This window comes from Melospiza melodia, chromosome 4 (genome assembly GCF_035770615.1).
Source record: "Melospiza melodia melodia isolate bMelMel2 chromosome 4, bMelMel2.pri, whole genome shotgun sequence".
NCBI lineage: Eukaryota > Metazoa > Chordata > Aves > Passeriformes > Passerellidae > Melospiza > Melospiza melodia.
In genome coordinates this window covers 52,820,495-52,839,326 of record NC_086197.1, presented here as the reverse complement: position 1 = coordinate 52,839,326, position 18,832 = coordinate 52,820,495, and the positions used below count along the sequence as shown (strand labels likewise).

Below are 18,832 nucleotides of genomic sequence, written 5' to 3'. Positions count from 1 at the left end.
ATGTGCCCAAAGGAATGACCCACGGGAACAACAGGGCTTGAGCACACAGGGTGATGCAAGGCAGAAAAAGCAGAAAGGCACATTTTGAATGGTACCTCAGTAGTCTGGCCATTTGGATAAAATTAAAAGAAGAACCAGGGCCAATAAAGCCAAGTCTAGCTGGCCTCCCAGGACTCAGCAGGGCTGTGAATACCCAGAGCTGTCTTACCCACCAGGGCAGTCAAGGCCATGACATTTCTGAGATTCCTCTACCCAGGACAGTTATTACTCCATTTTATAGTTTATTTTTTAGCACCTCTTTTCTTTGACTAGTGTTTCCACAAACAACTCAGAGAGGCTTCAGAGCTTGGGAGTTACCAGCCCTCACCTCCCAAAGCCACAGCGAGGCGCCTGGGTCTGGGATATCCCAGGCACCTCCTGGCTCTCCATGTGCAGGAAGGCCATTTCCAGAGCCAGAGCTGTGCTGCAGTGCTGAGGGTCTGTGGCCACACCAGGGACAGGACTGGCTTCTTCTCTCTCACCTTGCAGATGTCACTGACCAGTGAAGAGCAGCAAACCCAGGACCCAGTCTCAGACCCAGCCCACTGGTGGTCTGATTGTACAGCTGCTTCCTGCAAAAAAACCAAGCTCCTGGGTGGGAAATCTGAAGGACCAAAGGATTGTCAGCATGGTGCTAATGCTAAAAATTGGGTCAAAGGGTTGACCAAAAGGTGAAGGGACCACACAGCCTGGCCAGGGTGATGGAGTAGCCCTGGCACTGGGGCTTCCTGGAGGGAACAGGAGGAAGTCTCATCTGTGAAGTTTCATCCCAAACCTCAGGCACGGGATAGCAGGGATGGCTGTTAGCCTTAGTGACAGCCAAGGGGAAGAGGCAGGAGGCTGGTGTGGAAGGACTGATGGGCTGCATCCTCTGGGCAGGGCCATCATTTCCTTCTGCCCACAAGACCACTTTGGTGCCTTCTGCTCAGCCCTGAGTTTGAAGAACCAGACTAGCACCTCATCTTGAAGTTGTCTTCATTAGTATTTGTGCACTAGGGAACGATTCTGCCAGGAGCCACATCATGTCCATGTTTTCACTGCCCTCACTGCAGCTGCTTGTGTTTCTGATTTCAAAATACCTGGGTCATTAGACATTGGGATGACCTGGTAGAGACCCTGCCTTCCTTAGCCAGTGCATCCCCCAGGATGTGGGCACAGCCACTCAGGGATACTGTGTGATTTTCCTCATTTTTCCTGTCCCAGAGCTACTGCCTTGAAGATTTTCCTTCTGCATCTAATCCCATGAATGCCCTGCTGGTTTCCCACATGTGAAGTGTCGGTAGTAAGGTCTCTCATACTTCTCCTCTCCAGGCTGCCCCAGGTCCTGGAGGTCCAGCTGCATCTCCCATGTGGGGCCATACCCACATCTGGTAATAACCCTCCACTCCTTTAGGACAGCACAGGCTCCACCCATCCACACCCATTTTGTGGGTGGTGTGTGGCTGTGGAGTTCCTGTTTCTCAATCCCGCTCACCAAAGTTGGACTCAGGTCTGTGTCCACTTCTGCTGCAAGCTCAGGGCTGCTCCAGGAGCACCAGGGTTTGAGCCAAAGCTTTGGGAAAAGGTTGATCTCTGAGTGTGCTCTGTGGGCTTGGAGCTGGAGATGCTAAGCAGATGCAGCTCCTCCTGCATCTCTCTGCTCCTCAGCACGTCTGGGGTGTGACTGCTTGGATATGAGCTCCTCAGCACTTAAGGGTGAAAAGGTTACTTTTCCCACATTACCTGGCTCCCACCTGTCAGCTGAATGTCACAATAATTTAGGTGTGGCAAAGGTAGCAAGAGTCACTGAGGTTCCACCAAGCATACCAAGAGCTGGAAGTTAGGTCATCTGCATAAGGGGACAGGAATTTCCCTTAGGTCTTCAGGAAATGTAGGGCCCATGCTGGGGTCCCAAACCTGGAGCAGCTGGGTGAGCCCTGCCAGGGCAATGTTTGTGTGTTGCTTCAGTGCTGTTCACACAGGTTTATCACGGCAGCACCCTCAGAGGTGGGTGATGCAGTTCCAGTGCCTCCAGGTTCAGCTGCCATGAAATCCCCCATGGCAGTTTACAGGAGACATTTGCCTGTGTGGGGATGTTTGTGCTTGGGGTCATGTCTATTTTTGCTTCTATGCCTTGTATTTTTAAATTGGGTTTGATCGGCACACAATGCCTGCAGCATAGCTCCTTTCAGATCATCTGTCATGTCAGAAATGGGCTTTGAATATCTGTCTGCTCATTTCAAGCTAAATATTTACTCTGTAATTAGCTCATTTTGTTTCAAATGCTTTTAAAAAAAAAAATTTGAATGAAAAGTCAGTATTAAGTTGCCTAAGTGGGTGGGAATAAGCAGGTGGAAAGCAAAACAACTTCTGCAAAGCTGGTGTGGGTGTTTAGCCTTCACAAAATGTCCCTCTGTGTCTCCTTTCCCCTGTGTTCATCACTGCGAAAATCTGCTCTTATTAGTTTCTGTGCCAGGACATGCTGGGGATATTGCAGCTGTGTGCGTGGAGGTGAGGGAAAAGTCTTCAGCCCACGCTGTCCCCACCTGACAGCTCTCCTCGATGGTGTCCCCAGCTGTCCCCTCGATGGCTCCCTGGAGCCATCAATGCCCTGCCCCAGGATGCTGTCTGGGTCCTGCCAGGGTGGGTGCAATGCAGCTGTGATGTGGCAGTTCTTACCTGACACAGCCCCCCGGTCCAAGGCACATCCCATGTGTGCTGTGCAGGGATGAAAAACGATGGAGAACTGGGGCAGATGTGGTTTCATCTTTTTCTGCTGCCAGAGCAGTAAAAGTCGTGCTCTTGCAGAGACAGAGGGCTCATGCAGTCACATGTGGGTGAAAACAGAAAGGAAGGAGCAAGTTGCTTACTTCACTGGGGCACTCAAAAAGCATTTGCTGATGTTGTAAATTTATTTCCAAGGTGGCAAACCCGTGGCTTCTGGTTCACCTGTGAGTTCAGAGGGAAGAAAAAAGAAAGAAAATATTTACATCAACCTCACTCAGGCTGAAAATATTTCTTCTGGGTTCCTGGCAAGCCAAAAGCCTCCTGACACCCTGGCATTGTGTTGCATCAGGGGTCTACACGGTTTGATTCTGCCTTCAGATGAAGACATAACATTTCCAAGCTCCACTCCCAAGGCAGATCTCCTTCCTATCCTCAGTATGCTTCTGAACCCCTGCATGAGGGCAGGGAGCAAGACTCTGTGACACGGCTGCATCCTGGCTGCCTGAGGCTGCCCGGCTGGGGGAGCAGGAGATCCTGCTCCCCTGCACCAGGGCACTCAGATCAGCAGATGGAAGCTGCCTCTGGATTTCCAACTAGAAAGAAAGATAAGAAAGGAGGATAAAGATTGAAATTTAAACCTAAAATATAACTTCAAAGGACACAACAGTTTAGCTGCTGGGGGAAATGTCTGAAGTTTAGGGATTTGATTTTGTGAGTGGCTGCAAATGTGAACTTCCCACTGGACCTGAATTCAGTAGCAGGGGAACTCTGCCTCAGAGCATAACCTTACTTTTAATTACTTCTAGCTAAATCTGTATGAAGTAATTGTGTACTATTAAATGATCTCACTCAACATAAGATAACCCTATTTTCATTCTTCTTATCCTATATAAATAAGACACATATCCACTGGCTGTTGTGTAAATAACCTCACCCCTGCTAAGGGGTGGCCCTTCTCTTTCTGCTTTGTCTTCTCACCTCTGATGCCTTTTGGCTATGTTATCTCCTGTCACCATCCCTAAAGCCAAGTAAAATCATGCTGCTTGCAGTAGTCAGTTGTATTTTCTAAGCCCCTGCTCACACTGCTGTCTCATTGTATCTGCTCAGGTAGCCCTCTCTGAGCAGGGAGTGCTGAGCGAGATGCTCTGATCCACTGCAGGAGCTGGGATTAGGTGCTGGCTCTTCACACTGTGCGTTTCTGCACATGCTGGACCATCATAAGCTGCTCTAAAAAGTTAACTGGGTACATGAGCTCATGAGCCCAGTCCTAGAGCTAAAATTTGGAAGTGAATGAATAAATTTTCTACTTACAATAGGCTGGCTTAGAATTCTAAAGTCAAGGAATGGTTTGGGTTGGAAGGGCCCTTAAAGATAATGGAGTTCCAGCTCCCCTGGGCAGAGATACCTTCCACTAGACCAGGTTACTCAGAGCTTCATCCAACCTGGCCTTGAACACTTCCAGGGATGTGGCATCCACAAGTTCTCTGGGCACTGTTCCAGTGCCTCACTCCCTCACAGTAAGGAGTTTTTCCTGATATCTAATCTAAACCTACTCTTTCACTTTAAATCTATTCCCCCCCATGTCACTATGAGCCCTTGCAAAAAGTTTCTCCCCATCTTACATGTAGGCTCCCTTCAGGTACTGCAAGGATATTGTTAGGTCACCCTAGGCCTTCTCCACTCCAGGCTGACCAAACTCTAATCTCAGCCTTTCCTCATAGGAGAGGTGCTCCATCCCTTGGATCATCTTGGGGGCATTTCTCTCCTTTTAGCATTTCATTCCTCCCTGTCAATGTGCACCATCTTGCACAGCAGTGTGGATGCCCTGCAAGGCAGATCCTGAGGGTGTGCTGATAAATTTCCTTGGCCTCCCTGCCCAGTGCCCCCAGCTGGGATATGGACCATGCTCACCACTGTGGTGAGCTCCCTGGCCACTGACCAGCCTTAGGGGCTCCTGTGATTTTGTGTCAATGCTGCTTTCCAGGTCAGCTTTGTGTGCAATGCCTGACACATTTATGCCAGCACACACGTGCTTCAGAAGAAGTGCCCATGACCTTCTCCCTCAGGCAGAAAATCCCTCTCTGCAGAGAGAGCCAGTTAGCCTGCTTTGTTCTGGCAGCTGGAGGCTCATGGTGGCCAAGATATGCCATGCTTGGGGGTCCTGTGGTGATTTTGGTGATGTGGTTCATGTGGATCTCCTCTGAAGGCATTTCTCCAAGGTTTCAGGTTAGGAAAATGCCCCAGGAATGCTATGAGCTGTGTTACAGTTCCTGCTGAATCACCAGCCAAAATCATCAGAATGTCTCTGGAAAGTTTCTGGACTTGGGAGCATAGGAATGCTGTTTGTGGAGCTGGTGGAATGATCCCACAAGAAAAGTCTGCTGGTGCTCATGCTTTTCCAGCACCATGGAGCACTTCCAGCCATAGAGGCTTGCAGAGTGGCTATTTCCACATCACCGGGGCTTTCTGCTACTTCCTCACATTAAGCTTTGCCCTGCAGAAGCTCAGAGCCTTCTAGGATCCTGTTGCTGGTAGCCATCAACTGTTTTTGGAAAATGGATTGAAAATCCCATGCCCCAGTGGAACCTGCTTTAGGCTTGGAGTGTTGAGGCTGAGCAGAGCCCAGCAGGAATGGAATTTTCCATGTGTGCCCATGCAGGGTAGAGACCAGGGGTGCCACCTCTGAGTGATGAGCTGGGCAGGAGGGGGAGCTGCCTGTGCTGAGGCTGGTGCAGGGGTGCCCTCCCAGCACAGCACAATGTGAGTGGGAGGAAAGGGGAGCAGAAGATCTCGGTGTCTTTCCGATGGCAGCACGTCAGGCACCCACACGATGGGGCCTTTGGGCTCACCCCACACAAACAAGATGAAATACCAGTCATGTGGTGAAAGAGGAGGATGGGAAATACCATGGAAAAGGGAATCTCCAGGAGAGGAAAACATTTCTGTTGGGAGAAGTGGAGCAAGGGGAACGGGCTCTTACAGTTGCTAGGCTGGGAAGTGCTGTTTGCACAGAATCACTGTGGAGAGTGGCACCAACTCTCCCTCTTGTGGGCATTTCCCTCTGCTTTGTGTGCTTTGTGTAGAGCCTGGTAGCTGCTGGGCCTGCCAGCAGCCCTGAACCTCTGCTGGCCTCATCCTAATGAGAGGGTTCATAACTCCTGTATTAAATACTCATGTGAATTAGGCCAAGAGGGGGAGCCTGAGCTGCAGAGCCAGCACCTGGAGTGCCCTGGTGTTGTGCTTATCACTCTCCAGGTGAGAGGCACAACTCTGTCTGCAAAATGGCACACCAGAAAGCAGGACCCACAAAAAGGGAGCAGCAGATATGGAATCAATGACTTCCCACACTCAGTCCTTGCAGGTAAGACTGGCCAGGACTTCACTTTCCTGCTTTCCTCTCACTTTGTTCAAGTCAGTCTTTTTAGTTTGTTTAAAAAACCAAACAAGTAAAAACTTACCACATTTCCATCTGAGTTTCCATCTGAATTCCTCTCCTGTCCAAAGATTCTCTCTCAGCCCAGACTGTGCTCACGGATGAGACATTTGTACTACACGTTTTTGACACAAAAGGTCTGCCTGTTTTGTCTGGTCTATCTGCAGTCCCATTTCTTTTCCTGACTTTTTGATCTGTGGTCCCAGTGTGCCCTTGTCTGTTTTTTGTTTATGATTTGGACCCTCTCTGCCCCAGTAAGTAGGTGAGGCCCTGTATGTCTTTCTGCGGAGGCCAGTGTACCTCTCTCAGCTCCATGAGCAGCAGGTCTACAAGAGCAGCAGATAAATGCTGGCCTTTTGCTCAGGAGGATAATAAATCCAGTGTAATTTGGGCCTTGCTGTAAACTCATAGACAAGTCACAAAATTTGCACAGAAACACAGAGAAGAAGCATGAATTCATTTGGAGCAGAGTGAAATTCACCATGTGGAGTGAAATCTCTGCTGCAGCTGATGGGGAAGGAAATAAAAGGACCGCAGGCTAAGAGAAGCAATTTCCAGACAGATGCTGCCACAGACCAGCTGGATCCGACCAGCTGTGCCACCAACACTGGAGCACTTAGCAGGAGGAGGAAGATCAAAAAATAAAACCGTGGTGTTTGGGGAACTCGCAATTAAAAAGGCATGAGAGATGGGAGCCCTGCATGTGCAGAGATCTTTGAGGGTAATGGAGCTTCATTTTTGTTGCTGGTTTGGGTTTTATTTTGATAAGCATGCCTTAAAGCTGTTTGTGAATGGTTAGAAAGTGATTATCAGATTTTTTTGTCTTTGTGCATTGGCTGATCTTCTGCAAAATCACCAAATCAGCAGGTTGACCTACTAAGGCTGCAGCCATGTCTGAAGTATATTTTGAGGAGCATTTGAGTAAGAGGATTAATAAAAATTATTAAGAATTTTGCCTATGGCTGTTAAATGAAGCTTGCAAATATAACCTTGGGAAGTCCTTTAGCCTCAAGCTGCTGTGATAGAATAGAGCTGTTCCTGCTTCTTACACTTTCTCTGGGCCCCTGCCACTAGTGTTGTTGGGGGAAGAGGCTAGATGAGATAGTTGTCCATTAATCCTGTGTATGAAAGATGGTTAGAGGTGAGCTTTCCAAACGTGCCCAGACTGGGACATGTGTATATGCAACCCCAGACCCCAAAGAGCTGGAAGGGCTGGCCAGGCTGAGCATTTGGCAGGGATGCCATGTTACACCTGCACCACTGCCTAAGGAACCACTGGACTGGGATTCTTAGCAGAGGTGAAATCTTCCGGTATTTGTAATTTTTGTGCCAGTATCTTGCAGCCAGCAGCAAGCCCCACCACTGTGGTTGTCTTGCCAGCAGGACCCTGAAGCGGACAAGGCAAAAGATTTGTTTGCAAGCATAGCAAAGGAAACAACAGGGAAGAGATGCAGAACAGAGACCCCACCCTAACTGAGCAGTAAGTGTTCTGTTCGGGCAGCCAGGCCACAGGTGCTCACTGCTGCTCAGTGCTGATCTGCTTGAAGAAAACTGTGATTATTTTGCCAAGTATTTCTTATCAGAGGGATCAGTTTTCCTGCAGGAGTTCCTGGTAAAACCAGCAGAGCACAGAAAGCACTACTGGATTAGGGACTGCTTAAACTGGTGCTGCTTCTCAGAAGAGAAGGAGTCCTGGTTGTTCCTCTCCTCCCTAAGGGTGCACTTGGCGGTGGAACGATAATGCAAAATGAGACCTTGAACTTTGAAAAGGGCCAACTGCAGCTGGAAGCGAGAACCTGCTGGAGCTCATTAAAAGGCAAGTGTAAACATCAATAAAAATGAGGGGTAGATCTTGGCTTCCCCATGGGCTCTTATCTCACAGAAGCTCCATGCTTTGTGGATGAGAGGATGTTTTACAGGCAAAGGGAATGAAAACGTGTCTTTTTTCTCTCTTTTCACCCCATGAAACTCAGGCAAAGGGAAACCCTAATCTGTATGTGCTGTCCCCCAAGTTAGACAGTGCTGCCTGGGGTTTTGGAGGATGGCTCCACGGGAGTTCCTTCCACAAAGGATGCCTGCGTAAGTAGCTCTGCCTCCCCGTCCCCCCTGCCAGCATGTGTTGGTCCAGCTGTGTGACAAATCAGACCACAGAATTTATCTGGCTTCAAAATACACTCTCCAAAAGATAAACACATACTTCGAACTCAGACCAGTTTCTTAATCCAGTTCATTTGAAGCCCTCATAAAGAACTGCACAGGCATCATGGGGTGGGGGAGGATCTGCTGTCATTGCCTCCAAATCCAATTTAAACACATGCACAGCCTCATATTAAGTGCTGGTAGCTTGAGGGCCATTGCCTGCCCAGCAGACTGAGAAGGAAATTTGCAGCTGTATCACCCAATTTTACTATGTAGTGATGGGGTCTCCCACTCTTTTTTTGGGAGGCTGAGAGCCCCCAGCTAAGCTGTACACTGTGTGCTGAGGCCCAGTGCCTCCTCTTCCTCAAGGAGCAGCTCAGGCAGGAGGAATTATTTATTGTTGCTGGCTCCCTTCAGACTCTGGGCACGGCTGCTGGTGTGTCTGTAGGAGGGAGGGCTGCACTCAGGGCACTTGTTTGCACCGTGGCTCAGCTCTGTCACTGCTGAGGCTGCTCTCGCTCTGGCCTTGGCCATGCTGCAGTTGCTGCTGCCTTTGCATGCACATGGGTGAGCGCCTCTCCAGCAGCACCCAGGAGCCTTGCAAGGCACCACCCATATACCCAAGGCACTGGGAAGAGGAGAATTAGGACATTCTCTGGCATGAGGCATGGAGTGGGGAGCGGCCACCCCTTCCAGCTGCCTGGATTTCATCTAACCCATCACTAAATCCCAGCCTCAGCCACATTGTAAATGTCTCTGTGGCAGCTTCCTGTGGGTAGCTCTGAGCTGCAGAGCTCAGGGTGGCAGGCAGACACCCAATACTGAATGCAGGCTGATTGCTTGACCTTTACTGCCCATGTGTGTTTTTGTGGCCCTGCCTTTCTCGGTTGTCCTTCAACAGGCTCTAGTTACAATATTTTATTGATGATGAGGGATGAGGGAGGAATTCCTCTCTTGCTTTAGTGTTTCAAAGGGTAGTACACAAATTCTTGAGTGTCAGTATGGTGTTACAAAGTCTAATCCACCTGAAGAGACTGCTGCATGCCACATCTCCCACTGACTCCTGGTGATCTCCAGGGTCCCACTGTTATAACCTGTGTTCTTACCTCTAAAAAATAATTTTCTTCTTTTGCTCCTGAGTGGGTGAGACTTTAAAATCTGCCTGTTGTTCTCTAATCGTACTCTTCCTTTCTTAAACCACACTCACAGTTTCCCACACAAAATCCTCAGTCCTTTTGTGCTCTGCATTTCCCAGTCCTTCAGAGAAGGTTTGCATCCCCAGAAAGAGCTGCTGCAGCCTCAGAGACAGCTTCAGTTTCTGTATTGTAGCCTAAATATTCTTGTCCTGGATTGCCCTTCTGCTTTCCTGCACATTCTCCCACTGAATGCAAGCACTGGTGTGCAAGAAGTGTCTTGTTTAGCTGAGATAAACGTTTTCCCCAGGTGCTGTGCAGAGTTAACACACATTGTGAGATGCCTCAATAATTGCACAGGAGCTCTGGGTCATGCCTGTGTTATGTCTGATAGTCACCAAAGGCTGGATCCTGTGAGCACTGAAGTGAAGGTAAAGCTACCTCTGACTTTACAGCACAGGGCTTGATCGCAGAGAGAATCCATGGTAAGTATATAGCACAGCTCTGCAAACTCACAGCCCAAATCTTCTTGTCCTGATGCTGAAATCTTCTGCTCCTAGTCCTTCCTCTTCCTTTTAAGCAAGCAGGTCAGGTCACCTCTCAGCTGCTGAAATCCATCAGTGTACAGGAGCCCTGCCTGAAGGCATTGCTAAGAATAGTGTCTATGAACAAGGGGAAGAGAGGAGTGAGACTGGAATGGGATTTGGCCACTGCCATCATCAGTTAGACTCCATCTCATTTCCTACAAGCAGTGGAGGCTACATAACACTCAGTTAAGGATGGAGCTCTTACGTGACAGTCTTCTGCTTCCCAGAGTGCTGAAGTTAATGGCAGGCCTGCCCAAAAGCCAACGCTCTTGCCCTGCTGTAAGATCCATTACTGCATCCCTCACCTCTCCAGCTCAAGCTGCTGTGAGTGCAGGACTCTCACCTGTCTGTCTGCATAGACTGAGCTGCAGGCTCCTGAAACAAAGCACAAATGAGTCTCTTAGAAGAAGCTGTATTTCAGCAAAATGCCATAGAAACCACAGCTGCGTTACGGAGGGCCTTTTCCCTGGCATTATGCAAGAGGTAATTATGTAAGTTGTTGTTATATAATATTCCTGGCTTTTTTGGAGTGCCAGCCTCCCCCTGACCACAGCAGTGTGTATTACTTACGTCACGTCACTCTTTATACAACCCAGGCTCGCAGCAGAGCTGGGGCTGCTGTCATCACTGCTCCCAGCCATGGGACCCTTGGCTGCTCTCAGGGCTTTTTAAAAATTATGTTGTGGGGGAAAAAATAGCTCATTGAAAAGAAAAAGATTATTTGATCAAAATATTTGTTTGTTCCTCTGAGACATTTTGCTGTGTAAGCACACAAGATGGTTTGGGTTGTTTCTTGAGGAAGGACTGGATTTTGGAACATCTCTGTCTATTTCTTTCTGGAAGATTCATTTCACAAACGTACTTCAAATGGAAAAGAAATGTGTGATTTCTGCCAGTGCCTCTCTCTTGGGTGCCCATTTCCCCACTTGCAGCAGGTCTGGCTGCAGAGGAAACAGATATTTGTTCTCTTAACCACCAAGGCAGTGTGGGGGACTGCTGGGCTCTTTAACATTCACTTTCCACCCCAGGGTTGGATTTCTCTCTTCACAACACTGATACTCTAGGAAAAAAAAAATTGAATATGGCCAAAAAAACTTGGGTCTGGTCCATCCCTGTGGCTGGTGTGTGTTCCTCTGTGTCCCCCAGCTCCACCTGGGTGGCTGAGCCCCATAGGAATAACGCCAAAACAGCTGGTGAAACTATACCCAAGAGCCAATCCCTGCTCTTTCTCTGGTGTGTCTGTGGGCTCAAGTGAGTCACAGAATTTCCCACCAAAGAGGAGGACAAGTGGCATTTCTGTCCATGGAATTGTGGCATGTTCTAAATTGATTAATACCTGTAGAAAGGTTTGCCAGCTGTAGAGGGTGGAGCAAGGCAGGGGTGAGATTGCATCCACTGTTTTGCCAGAGACTGCTCTTCACCTGCCTGCTGAGCCTGTAAGGTCGGGATACCTTCCCTAAGCACCTTTGGGTAGCATTTTTGGGTAGAAACAAACCCCAGGAAGTTTCTAGAACAGTATTTCTCCTTGCGGCAGTACCCTGAGTCTCAGCGGTAGCTCTACTACTGTCCCATGGGATATTCCCCGGTCCCCATGCCACCACTCCACCCTCTGCAATATCAAGGCTACGGGGCAGGGGGGAAGGCACAGCACCCCAAGTGGCCAAGGAATAACGATGTCTCTACATCCCGCACTGAAAACGAGCCCCTTACAGAAGCTCTGCACCCAACGCTGCCTGCCTGCCTGCGCCGGGGTCCCCCTCCTACCTCCGGAATGGGAGCGCTGCCTCCCGGCCGCGGCAGGGCCGGACGTGCCCCGGTGCCCGCGGCTCGGTGTCCCGTGGCCACGAGGTGGCAGCAAGGCCTGGCCCACGGGGCCGGAGCCGCGGCACCCCCGCGCCGGGCCGGGCCGGGCCGGGCCGGGCCGGGCCGGGCAGCGCTGCGGGCCCAGGAGCGGCCGGGCTGGGGAGGGTGCCCGGGTCAGCCAGGGCACCGCACCCCGCTCCAGCAGGGGCTGCTCCTGCACGGCCGTCCGAGGCGCTTTGCAGTGGGGCGAAAGCGGCCGCACTGCGCCCCAAAGCCTGGCCAAAAGCAGCCGAGGTCCATTGCTGCTGGTTCAGTGACAGCTTCAGGTGTGGGGGCAGAGACGCAGCCACGTGTGCCGGCACGGCCCCGGTGTAGGCAGAGCTGCTTGAAACAGGCTATTCAGTCACCTGGTACGTTTTAAAGGCGGCAGCCCCTGTGCTGGCTCTCAGTGCTTTGTGTTTATCCAGATGATTATGCAAGTGATAGATTTTGCCCCATGGGGAAGACAAGAGGACTGTAGATACTAAAATGTTATGTCCTTTTCATGGCTGCGGGGTTGAGGGGTGGTCTGGTGCACTATAAAACTTCTAGTATTTCTTTAGACTATTTATTTAAGCTCCAGGGAGAAAAGCTTATGATTTCATTTCATTACTACTTTGCTTGCAGAAAAAAGCAATATGGAATCTCATACCCATTTTAAGTATTCTGACAATTTAATGTTAATGTCCATACCAGGACTTTTGGCTTCACAGCCCTGGGGAAAGCTGCAGAGAGCGAATAGTCGACCAGTTTCAAATGGAGTTATTACAGCAACTGCGTAGTTCCAGCTTGGGGAATATACAGAGCTTGGTGCATGAGCAGCAGCCTCTCATGTACCAGGAGCACGTTTCTGTTGTGTCTGAAAGGTGTGTAAACCAGTAAGGTCAGTGTTCAGGATCCTGCCCAAGCCCGGAAGGATACAAATGCTTCATTACTGCTGTGAGCACATGGGTAGTGAGGCTGCAGATATGTCATCTCCTCTGTTTCAGCCCTGTGCTGTGGACAACTGCACAGGGAATGAATTGGAGGAGTACTAACCTGTATTCCATAAGATTAGCTTAGTTTGGCTAATAGGTAGTGACCTGGTGTTTGCACAGGTAAATCAGGATGAAATCTTGAAACTGAAGTGTTGGATGTAGATTTTTGGATGTGAAGCAAACTAGTGCATAGAGGAGATGGAAGGGGAGGATTTCAGAGTCTCAAGTTGACTTGGCTGACAGAGGCTTGCAACATGTAATGGCCAAAATGTCCTTATCTCGAGGCTTGGATGCCAGCTGACACCTCCACTGGGCTTTTGCCACCCTTCTTACCCACAGCATTCCCTTTAAACCTCTGTGTTTCTAAGGCATGTGAGGCTCTGTACCTCCATCATCCTTGCTGCCCATTGCATGTGGGCACTTCTCTCCCCTTGCAAGGCTGGAGCAGGGAACCTGTATGGAGTGGAAGGGTGCAGAGGCACTGATGAAGCTCAGGTCCTGCAGCACTGTGCTAGACACTGTGGGGTTGAATCCTCTTCTCCTGAATTCCAAGGCAGGTCTTCAGCCTCTAGTTGATATTTCTTCCCTGCCTTCTCCTTGGAAACATCCAGAGCCAGGTGCACAGTTCGGGACAGCAGTACTGGCTGGGCTTTGTTATCAGGCTATGCTCTGACTGCAGCCACCCCCGGAAGGGACCAGTCACCCTACTGGTGTGCCAGGCCATTACCAGTCCTGACAGAAAGTTTAGGAGCCCTCCCAAAGCATATCCACATGGTTTGTCAGCTCACTGGCTTTTCCTTCCAACACTGAAATTTGTTTGGCTTGACAGAAGTAGCCAGAGAGCAGAACTGCTGATTGGGTGGGTGTTGAATGTAGCTTTGCTATGTCCTTGTGTCTCTGGTCTGCTGCAAATTACCTTCCTGGCTCAGTTGTACATCTCTTGGCTCTAATATCCAGACTCAGCCATCAGCTAATCCTAGGTATTTCCCAGAAGAGCAGGCAGCAGGATCCTGGCAGGCAGATGTGGGGGAACTGGCTCCGATACAGCTTTTATCCCCTCATTCCTCCTGCAGCAGGTGGGGAAATGGCAGGGCTGCTTTGAATATGGTTATCTCTTAAGGGCATGTCACAAGTGGTGTGTTACCCCAGGAGAAAAGGATGGTGAGATCATTATGGGAAAGGAAAGGCCTTTGAAGTGATGGAGTCGATGCTACTGGCTGTCCTGGCCTTTTCTCCTGCCGGCCCTTGGCAGGCCAGGGGACAGGGAGGCAGGGTGGCCTTGCAGATGACTGGGCTCTTCAGAAATCTCCTGCCATAAAGCTTGACACTGTCTCTGGGTCCTTAGGAACCTGGGACAGGCTCCTGGCACAGCATTCCGGCAGTGCCCTTTCTGTCTAGAGTGGGACATGTGCCAGTCCAATACGAGAAGCAGAAATTATGCCATCAGTGGCACCCACAATAGTACCTGACCCAAAATAGCTTCCTAGAAAAAAACAGAGAGACTGATTAGGTTAGACAAGCCTGAAAGAGAGCAAGAAGTCCAGCTGATGATTGACAGGTGTAGGTTTGTGGGCAGGGGCTATAAATCCCATGGGTGAGCTCTCCAGCTACCCTTTGGGGAAAGGCAAACGGCTGCAGGAAGCGCTCGGGACCTGTCTTTGGTGAACCATGGGGCTCAGTGACCAGGAATGGCAGCAAGTCCTGACAGTCTGGGGAAAGGTGGAGTCCGACCTCGCTGGCCACGGCCATCAAATTTTAATGAGGTAGGCAAGGAGCTTCAGTCCTAAGAGTAAAGCTGAGAGCTTTTGATGAGAGACATGCTTGTCAGTGTTTATTTCAACAAGGTGTTTTCTTTCTTGTAGAGTGGTGGTTTTTCTATTGCTATTTTCTGGGTTAAAAGTTACTCACTGTGTAAATTGGCTGTGCTTCTGTCTCTCCATCTCTCTATGGGTGCAGGAGCAGACCAATGCTGCTTTTAACACATGGCTGTGCTTTGTCTCTCTGCCTCTGGTGGCCAAGCTCTGCTTTGGATCCTCATTTCCCAAGCACTGCAGTGAGAAATGCTGGAGTGAAGTGTGTCATGGGGCTTCAGATGCTCTGCAGAAAGGATGTCGGGAAGCAGAGAAAGAATGAAAGGAGAGGAACATTACCTCTGTGGCAATTTTCTTGGAATCTATTTCAGTAAAATTAACTACGAAGTACCTGAGAGTTTCCCTCTCCCCACCTTAGTCTCACCTGGCAGAGCCCTGCCCATCCTGCTTTTTGGCCAGAAATCTGTGCGATAACACTTTGATGAATTTGAGGTCTAAGTATGAAATGAGGCACATCCTTCCCCTTACTTCCCTTCTCCATCATTCCAGTGTCAGAAGTGCTGCTGAGGTCTCCAACTGAGAGAGGACCCCATCCTCCACGTTGTCCTTGTGATCCTGGCACTTGGAGTGGTGAACACCCCAGATACTGCAAAGCAGGAAAGAACATTAGGTGGACACTGGAGCTTGTCCCTTAAGACCAGAGAGGATGCAGACTTTGAGGAGATTCTCTTCAGCTCTCCTCTCAGACTGTGCACACCCAAATGGGTGTGGTACAGACACCGAGGAGAGTAGTGGGGATCTGGCACCTGCTTGGGGGATATCTACCCTAAGCATGGCTAAGGCAAGGAGCCCACATCTCCAGGCACATCTACTACAAAGCTGTAAAAAACATTTTTGAGAGATGAGCCAAAGAAGGGGGCTGTTTTCCTTACCTGCATTATCATGATCCAGATCAGCTGCCATTTGAAGGGAAAGGAATGGAATGGGAATGAAGTGGGTGGAAATGTGATGGCTTTCCCCTCTTGTGGTCCAGAGCAGGAGTGCTGGAGGGATAACAGGAACCTGAGCCATCCTCACCCATCCATCTCTGAGGTGGCTACTTTGGCTCTGAATTTGCCACATGCTAGAAAAAGCAGTTCCCAATGGAAAACTAGTACCATTTTTCTTACAAGTATCACAGATTACAGCATGGCATTAAATAAATAGATGTCAGCCTGTGACTTTGCGCTCCCCTGCCAACCCAGGTCTCCTCCAAGGAGTTTCTGAGGGAGGAGAGAAGGAAGAGGGAAGGGAGATAGGGTGGGAAAAAAGGTCAGGAACCGAGTTCCTCCATGTCTGCAATCATAGGGTTTGGGGGCGCAGTAAACTCTCCCATCCAGATGACATTCAAGAACACAACCTCCAGATATAAGGGACCTGAGGCTGGGGGCTGGTTTTTTTTTGGGTTGGGTATTTTTTTTTTTTTTTTTGGTTGGTTGGTTTGGGTTTTGTTTTTTTTTTTTTTTTTTTTGCTATGAGAAGCTTGTAGAACTCTCATTTCCTGGCCAACAAATCATGGGCTGATAAGAGAGTTTGTGTGAGAGGCAGGAGTCTATAGGTGGGCTCTCCAGCAACAGTAAATTGATGAAGACAGGTGGCTTTGTCTACTTTTGGTTTTCCTTCACATGAATACAAGAACTCACCTCTCAGTATCATGACGAGCCTTGGCTCTTGTCTCTGTCTTAAAACCGTTGACATAATCCAGGGGATGGGTGCCAAAGAGTTATTAGAACTGTATGGAAAAAATACAGACACTTCCTCTGTTGCTCCAGTTGGACATGTTTAGGGCAGTGTCTCTGTCATGACCAGAGGGAATGGAAATAGACAGGGGTGATCATCTTAAGAAATGGGTAAGAAGATGGGAATAAAGTAGATTGAGTACTCAAAGGGAGGTATGTCAGGAGCTTCCCCTCTCTAAAGTCCCTCTGCTTTTGTCCACAGACTCTTTCAGGATCATCCTGAGACCCTTGATCGCTTTGAAAAGTTCAAAGGCCTGAAGACCCCTGATGCGATGAAGGGCTCTGAAGATCTGAAGAAACATGGAGTTACTGTTCTTACCCAACTGGGCAAAATCCTGAAGGCAAAGGGTAATCACGAGGCCGAGTTGAAGCCCCTGGCTCAGACCCATGCAACCAAGCACAAAATCCCTGTCAAATATCTGGAGGTATGGAAAAGGTCAGAGTGTCTGATGTGTAGTGAATGTGTGTAAGACAGCTGTGTGAGAGTTGGGCTTTCATTTATTGATGACTAGTTGGACTTCAGTGAGCTCTCCCTCAAGTCCAGGGTCTGTGTGTTCAAGCAGGAGGAGGCACAGAAAGGGCTCATGGTATGCAAATGGTATGTGAATATCCAAGTTTAGATTTCCCATTCCAAACATCACACGGAGTCTGACCAACCCTTGACAACAATAAGCCAGCCCATGCAGCCTATGCATGCCTGGGAAACTGTATTACATAAGGACTGTCAGTGACTGGACACAAGGGACATACAATTTTAGAGTAAGCCCTGGAGGATCCATTGGAGACCAACACCCATAAAAGTAAGTGTTATACAAACACAGGGCATGAATTTGCAGTCTTAATGGATGAGACCTACAAAAAGTGGAAAGGGCCATGGTCTACTCAAGGTCATGAAGCAGATCAGCGTCAGAGCTAGGAATAGAGCCCAGTGCTTCTGCCTAGCCCAGACTCCTTGCATACTAGACCTCACTGTCTCTCCAGAGGCAGCAGGAAGGCCTACTGAATTAGCTCAGAGATATTTCCAGGCTCTGCAACCTATTTCTTAGTCTGGCTTTTCTGAAAATAAACCTTGAGTGTCCCTTCAGTTTTTCTTTCTCTCTTTCCTTCCTCATAGTTCATTTCTGAAGTCATTATCAAGGTCCTTGCCGAAAAACACGCTGCAGACTTTGGGGCTGATGCCCAGGCTGCAATGAAGAAGGCTCTGGAGCTGTTCCGAAATGATATGGCCAGCAAGTACAAGGAGTTCGGTTTCCAGGGTTAGCACATACGCACAAAGGAGCGCCACGATGGAGGGCCTGGCCACGCATCTTTCCCCAGCGCTATTTTGGACATCTCACAATTGGCCATCTCTGCTGTGTGGGAAAGCTTTGATGAGAGGCCAAGAGTCACTCCAGGCAGCGTAGAGGCACAGAGTGATATCCATGATAAACTGTTGTTTCCTGGCTTCATGTATACAAAAGAAATATTCTGCTTTTTTAGGAAAAATAACATTAAGGGTTATCTGTGAGCTTCAGCCTATTTTATCCCCTTTCTCACTCCCTGAAACGCGGTCTCATCTGAGAGGCAAATGGCATGGCCAAAGATGAAGGGATGTGGAGGATCAAGGCAAGTGCTGAGTGTGGTGAATGAGTGAAGGAATGACTCAAATGAGAGATGTGAGAATGGGAAGCAGCATCCCATTCCTCCCACAGGTGAGACTGTTAGCAGGTTACTATGGAGAGCTTCCAGCACAGTGTTACCTAGCTTTGTGGGGGTGAATGTAGCCAGTCAGTCTCCAGTGCCTGCCAGCTCTGGAGGGTTTAGTTGTTGAACTTGCATTAGCAAAACTATAAAGAGCAGTACTCCCTGTGATCTGTAGGCTTTCTAGTAGCCACCACTATGTGTCTGAAGGTCTGTTGCCCTGGGAAGTGAAATATGTGTTTCTCAGAAAATAAAAATACCTGCACCAGAGTTGTGTGTTTGCTCCTGGCTGTACCGACACCCCAGTGAGAACTGGGGGAAAAGGAGAAAATGGAAAGGTGTTTTGCATACATATCTGGCTTCAGAGCAACCTGCACTGTCAGTCCATGATCTGAGCAGCACGTGGCATCTGTTTTAGCCAGGGACTTGGGCACTCAGATGTCACCATGGGGACATGACCTGATTACTGGACCTCACAGCACAAGACAGCAGCCTCAGCTCAGTGCCTCAGTGCTGAGAGAAGAGCTCCCTGACTAAAGGCCGTGGCCACTGCTGTGCTGTGGGAATATGATGAGGGAAGGTCCCTTATTCATTTATGGGGAGGTAGCATGTGCAAGCAGCCTTAGCTCCCAGCAGCAGTGCAGTGCATTGCTCTCTCCAGACACTGGAAAGGAGGGATGATCAGCTCAGGTGGAAGGCTGCAATGG

General features: G+C 49.2%; 1 protein-coding gene and 1 long non-coding RNA gene across 2 annotated transcripts; both read left to right on the top strand.

The window, feature by feature from the left end:
* The first annotated feature begins 5,947 nt into the window (after window positions 1-5,947).
* LOC134418048 (uncharacterized) lies at window positions 5,948-7,988 on the top strand. The gene is made up of 3 exons (XR_010027664.1): window positions 5,948-6,106; window positions 7,562-7,658; window positions 7,771-7,988. It is a non-coding gene; the product is annotated as an uncharacterized LOC134418048 (long non-coding RNA).
* Window positions 7,989-14,441: 6,453 nt separating this feature from the next.
* MB (myoglobin) lies at window positions 14,442-18,395 on the top strand. The gene is made up of 3 exons (XM_063154415.1): window positions 14,442-14,619; window positions 16,648-16,870; window positions 17,560-18,395. The coding sequence occupies exons 1-3, from the start codon at window positions 14,525-14,527 to the stop codon at window positions 17,704-17,706; spliced, it is 465 nt and encodes a 154-aa protein (XP_063010485.1). The 5' UTR covers window positions 14,442-14,524; the 3' UTR covers window positions 17,707-18,395.
* Window positions 18,396-18,832: the final 437 nt, after the last annotated feature.

Bases quoted from the DNA above. Each gene is read 5' to 3' on its own strand.
- MB (XM_063154415.1), top strand. From the start codon at position 14,525: ATGGGGCTCAGTGACCAGGAATGGCAGCAAGTCCTGACAGTCTGGGGA. The intron at 14,620-16,647 runs GTAGGCAAGGAG...TTTTGTCCACAG, and splicing joins GGCCATCAAATTTTAATGAG to ACTCTTTCAGGATCATCCTG. The intron at 16,871-17,559 runs GTATGGAAAAGG...CCTTCCTCATAG, and splicing joins TCCCTGTCAAATATCTGGAG to TTCATTTCTGAAGTCATTAT.